The following is a 6000-nucleotide window of genomic DNA, read 5'->3' on the forward strand; positions in this document are numbered from 1 at the left end:
CCGTCCAGCCGGGATCCGCCAGAGCTGTCCAGCCGGGATCCGCCAGAGCCGTCCAGCCGGGATCCGCCAGAGCCGTCCAGCCGGGATCCGCCAGAGCCGTCCAGCCAGGATCCGCCAGAGCCGACCAGCCAGGAGCCACCAGAGCCGTCCAGCCAGTATCCGCCATTCAGCCTGGTACTGCCCCTTAGTCCGGTACTGCCCCTTAGTCCGGTACTGCCCCGTAGTCCGGTGCTGCCCCTTAGTCCGGTGCCGCCCCTTAACCCAGTGGGGTGTAGTTGGGGGGTGGTAATGTGGAGGAGGCTAGGGAAGCGGGTGGTGACTAAGGTGGGATGGGGACCACGACCAGGGGCAGAACCGCCACCGTGGACAGACGCCCACCCAGACCCTCCCCTAGACTGTATGCTGGTGCGCCCGGAGTTCGCACCTTTAGGGGGGGGTACTGTCACACTCTGGCTCCAGGACTTGTGTATTTGAGCTAGGGTGTATGTTGTTTTGTTGGGTTTTGGGTGATTTTTTATGTTTGCATGTCTGTCACGTTTATTTCTAGGTTGGGAGTTCTGTGTGTCTATTTCTAGGTTGTTGATTGTTGTAGTGTGTGACTCCCAATCGGAGGTAACGAGTGTCAGCTGTCGGCTCGTTATCTCTGATTGGGAGCCATATTTAAACTGTCTGTGTTCGCATGTGGGTTGTGGGTTTTTGTTCCAAGTTCAGGCATTGTTTCTGTTGGACTTCACTTTCGTCTTTTGTTTTGTATTGACGTGCGTTTCTTATTAAAGTCATCATGTTCACTCGCAACGCTGCGCATTGGTCTCCTGATTTAGACGATCGTGACAAAAACTATAGTTTGTTAACAAGAAATGTGTGGAGTGGTTGAAAAACAAGTTTTAATGACTCCAACCTAAGTGTATGTAAACTTCCGACTTCAACTGTATGTGTACCAAGCATATCTCCTCATTGAATTACAGGAAAATAATTAGACATCACATTTCAAAACATCCACTGCCTCAGACTTCTTGCAGACTATTACTAAAACTAAGGGCATGCAGTCTAAGAAAGGTTATTGGACCAAAACGTTGTTGCAAATGAATCTACTGTACTTGGCAATACAAATATTATGAATTCAGTAGAGCTACCGCCTTGTCTTTTATTTTCTCAGTAAAACCAAGAACCATTAATCAAAACTGCAACACAAAACCCTGTCTAGCCCACACAGAGAAAACTGTAGCTTAGCTACTGAATAAGGATGAGTAAAAAGGGATGTGAAAGACTGAATGCATGGAGGAAGTGAACTGCTACAGTAGCTGTCCAACAGGGCAGTCAAAACCAATGTGTCTGCTTCAGGGCAATCAAAACATCAACAGAGTGGTGGTTAACCCCCAAGGCCTTGATATAGGAGGACGAGGAGAGAACTGGAGGAACATTGGAAAGACGGCTGTGCAGAAGAGTGAGAAAGAGAGAGAGGTCAGCAGCATAGTGAGATAGATGGGGCGAGAGAGGTCAGCAGCATAGTGAGATAGATGGGGCGAGAGAGGTCAGCAGCATAGTGAGATAGATGGGGCGAGAGAGGAAAGGAGGAGGAAGGGGGACTGTGAATGGGGTAAAGCAGTGTGCCAACCTGTGGGTTTCCTTTCCACATCAGCCCTCTGCCCTCATACCTCCACTCTGCAGACTAAACAGTCAGACACAGACAGACCAGTATACCTGTAGACCAGGTCAACAACACAACATGAACACACACAGAGCCCTATTGACTGGCTGTCTGAGCTAACACTCTGCTGTGGAGGTGGATGGGGGCTAGCCTCTTTCACCTGGAGGGTCGACCAAGGGTTAAGGTGTTGGACTGGGGTTCATGGGTCTGCTATTCAGCTTTAATGCAAACGTGGAATCTGTATATTTCCATTAAGGATATAGACACATTAAGTAATGAACATGAGGGAAACATGGCTGCCACTGGTGCTGCCAGTCAGTTGTAAGAGTGGGGTGCCTTACGAGTGTTCATGTTTACAAATGCAAAGTAGCCATGTCAACAAGTAGCAGATGCAAATAAAACAGCAGCTTTGAAAGTAACAAAACAGCCTTGCATGAGTGGTGAAAGTATCTATTCATCTATACATATCCCTTCCTCCAGTCCTCCCTCCAGTCTTACCTGGCCATGCCCAGACTAGAGAAGCCGGCTGGGACGATGAGTACGTCGAGGCGGGGGAAGGGATGGACCCCCAGGGTAGCGTGGGCTGCAGCCAGACAGCCAGGCAGAAGGGGGAGGATCTGGACCTGGGCCTTCTGCAGTAGAGAGGGCGGGGCAAACACCCGGTGAGGGATCACTCCTTGGCTCCAGGCAGATGGGTCGGTGAATGGACAGGGGTAATCAACATGGCAACAGGTTAAGTTGTCATCACCCAGGCCTGAGCAGTCGCTCTCAGAGTGCTTCTCATCCTTTAGGCCTGAGTAAACTAATGTAGAATGTGGGCTGGTGATGACTGGATGGTCCATGTTAGTGAATGGATTCAGGTCCAAGCTGCGTTATGGGGTGAAGGAAAAAAAGATTTAGGCTTGTATTTTCGCTATTTTCACTACAGGCTTAGAAACGAGAGAGATGGAAAGATGGAACATTGCATCACACGGGAAAGCCAGAGAAAACCCAAACATTAAATTTAATTCAACTTCCATTCAGTTACAGTAACTCCATCTTAGTATTAGAACTGCATGTGTTCAAAGACCAAAACCCAAATCTGATCCAAGTTTCCTCTCTAGCCGTTCACTGAGAATAATGGCCCTCCTTGTAACAGGAGAAGCCCTGGGGTTAACGACTGGGTATGGCTGGGTTGGAGGGAAACCATGAGAGGAGGAGGTAGAAAGGGTGGTATTACGGGAAGAATGACAGAGCTGCCAGCTTGCATGGTGGTGGAGCACCCAAACACCAGCCTCAGCCTGTGGTGAACTCTTTAGGGCAGGGGAAAGCTCTGCTGGGGAAGACCTGGGTCTACCGCCTGGGTTGCAGGGAAACCACGAAGAGGGGAAGACGAGGGGGAGAGGAGGGGTCTTACGGGAAATAAATCATACCTGCCAGCATGCGTATGGGAGGCCCCAGCCCTTGTACCCTGCACAGGAGGGGTAAGCTGTGCTGTGGAAAGTTGTGCCGTGGCCTGGCGCCAGCAACCCACTGCCAAGGTAAAGGTGGAGGCAGGCATAGGCATAGTGACATAGTAGTCCCAACTAGAGAGACCTAGACAGAGAGAGGGAGAGAGAGAGACAGAGAGAGAGAGAGAGAGAGACCGAGAGAGAGACAGAAGGCAGAGACAGAGAGAGAGAAGGCAGAGACTGAGAGAGAGAGAGAGAGAGAGAGAGAGAGAGAGAGAGAGAGAGAGAGAGAGAGAGAGAGAGAGAGAGAGAGAGAGAGAAAGAGAGACCGAGAGAGAGACAGAAGGCAGAGACAGAGAGAGAGAAAGCAGAGACAGAGAGAGAGAGAGAGAGAGAGAGAGAGAGAAGGCAAAGAGTGGATGAGTGGACTGGAGAACTGTAACAGTTTGCACTTATCCGCTGTACACTGATCAGGAGTGTATTACCTGTGTGGTGCAGGTGAGTGGGCTGGGCCTGCTTCTCTCCACTCAATAGAACCACACACTCCCTGGGGGCTCGTACCCGGGCCTGCCATGTCGACATTGCAACAGGAGGCTCCTGACAGGGGAAGAGGGCCCGGTTGTTGATGGGGGAGCCGGCTGTGTAAACACATGACCTAGAGGAGTAAACAGGGTAAACAACTTCCTTCATCTTACTGTCCATGGGACATGCAGACTTGGTTTATCTACTGTACAATTTGTTTCAGCCTGAGAGCAGACAGAAGGAGACAAATTGTTAACAGTCTGAGTATTAAGCATATAGAAGATATTATTTCATATCTTGATGTCCCACCTGTTGTCCTGATCTTTAGTCCACCTGACAGAGCCTCCCTCTGGCTTGGTCTCGTAGCAGACCCTCAGGGCTCGGGGGAACTCCTGGGGGGTCCGAACCCCCCTCATCCTCACCTGGAGGCTCCAGCGGTCAGTGTGGAAGATGAGGGGTCCCCCACCCTCAGAAGCAGGGGCATGACTGCACTGGAAGTACAGGTGGTGCTGCTTTTTCCATTGGGTGGAGGGGAGGGAGATCAGCCTCTGAATGAGCACAGCTGATTGGCTGTCTGGTTGTGGTTCAACCCCTGACCCCTCACCCTTGACCTCCTTTAGGAGACCCTGCATGTCCGACACAGAGGTCACGTCCAGCTCCTCTACTTTTGACACGGTGAGGTCACAGCAGTCCAGAACTAAGGTAAAGTCTCCGTGGCTCTCATCCTCCCAGGAGTCATCAGTCTGGGATGGTTGGGGTGGGGTTGGGGCACCTTCCCCATCCCCATCCCCATCCCCATCCCCATCTCCAGCCCCACGGCCTGGCTCCAGGAAGAGCACCACAGTACCAGTGATAACCTTTGTGTGAAGGTGTATGTCCAGGTCCAGGACATAGTGTCTGACCAGGATATGGTTGGTGTTGGCTCTGAGGGGCAGGTCGTCCCTGCCTGGGTCCACATCAGCATCACCATCCATTTCTCATAGGTCAGAGGTCATCTAGTGAATTCTAGAGGAACACCCAAAGTCAATCAATCAATCAATTGACAGATCATTCAATCAATTGAAAGATCAATCAATCAATATGTACAGTATACAGTACATATCAACCCTACCAGCCAGATAAGGTGGTCCACATATAGGCCTGACAAACATACAATATGACCAATCAAAAAATGGGACTGACATAACAAGGGACTGACATAACAAGAGAAAAACTGCTGATCCACAACCACATTTCGAAATTGCACCTTGTGTATTCTACATCTCAACACTAAGTTGAGACCCCGACTGAGTCCCCCCCCCCTACATTTTGATCCGCAGGCCTACAGGTTCAAACTTCAAAAAGCAAACAGTTTTACAATAAACTGAAGGTCCCATATGAGAGCCAGCCAGCCAGCCACTTTGCCTTTACAACCCCTAGCTAACATTTCCAATTCCCCTGCTTCAGCCCCAGAGTTATGGAGGCTTGGCAGGCCAAAGCTGCAATTACACTGTACAGTGTGAATTCCTCACACGTCTCTCCGAGAGGAAGTAGGGGAATAAAAACACAGTGACACAGAGACATACAGTGCCTTCAGAATGTATTCACACCCCTTGACTTTTTCCACATTTTGTTGTGTTACAAAGCGGGATTAAAATAGATTTTTTGGGGGTCAACGACCTACAAAAAATACTCTAAACACTAATATATTTTGATAAGATAAATATTCAACCCCCTGAGTCAAAACATGTTAGAATCACCTTTGGCAGCGATTACAGCTGTGAGTCTTTCTGGAGAAGTCTCTAAGAGCTTTGCAAACCTGGATTGTACAATATTTGCAGATTATTATCATTTTTTATTTTAAGTTACTGTCCTGCTGAAAGGTGGATTTGTCTCCAAGTGTCTGGTGGAAAGCAGACTGAACCATGTTTTCCTCTAGGACTTTGCCTGAGCTTAGCTCTTTTCCTTTTATCCTAAACATCTCCCTAGTCCTTGCCGATGACAAGCATACATTTTACATTTACATTTTAGTCATTTAGCAGACGCTCTTATCCTGAGCGACTTACAGTTAGTGAGTGCATACATTTTCATACTGAATACCCATAACATGATACAGCCACCACCATGCTTGAAAATATAAAGAGTGGTACTCAGTGATGTATTATGTTGGATTTGCCCCAAACATAATGCTTTGTATTCAGGACAAAAAGTGTATTTCTTTGCCACATTTTTTGCAGTAAAACTTTTGTGCCTTGGAATATTTGTATTCTGTACAAGCTTCCTTCTTTTCACTCTGTCATTTAGGTTAGTATTGTCGAGTAACTACAATGCTGTTGATCCATCCTCAGTTTTCTCCTATCACAGCCATTTAACTCTGTAACTGGTTTAAAATCACCATTGGCTTCAGGGTGAAATCCCTGA

General features: G+C 48.5%; 1 protein-coding gene across 1 annotated transcript in view; it reads right to left on the bottom strand.

Annotated features, from left to right (window-relative positions):
• The window catches only part of aopep (aminopeptidase O (putative)), a gene marked incomplete at its 5' end in the record, with an annotated part of 117424 nt that extends 112850 nt beyond the window's left edge, over positions 1–4574 (bottom strand). Inside the window, 4 exons of the mRNA XM_084176991.1 lie at positions 2147–2515; positions 3061–3223; positions 3564–3733; positions 3910–4574. Of these exons, the coding sequence (XP_084033117.1) occupies positions 2147–2515; positions 3061–3223; positions 3564–3733; positions 3910–4574 (1367 nt within the window). The remainder of the gene's footprint in view (positions 1–2146; positions 2516–3060; positions 3224–3563; positions 3734–3909) is intronic.
• Between the last annotated feature and the right edge of the window lie 1426 nt (positions 4575–6000).

The sequence above is a fragment of the Coregonus lavaretus genome (genome assembly GCF_964263955.1).
Source record: "Coregonus lavaretus genome assembly, chromosome: 14".
NCBI lineage: Eukaryota > Metazoa > Chordata > Actinopteri > Salmoniformes > Salmonidae > Coregonus > Coregonus lavaretus.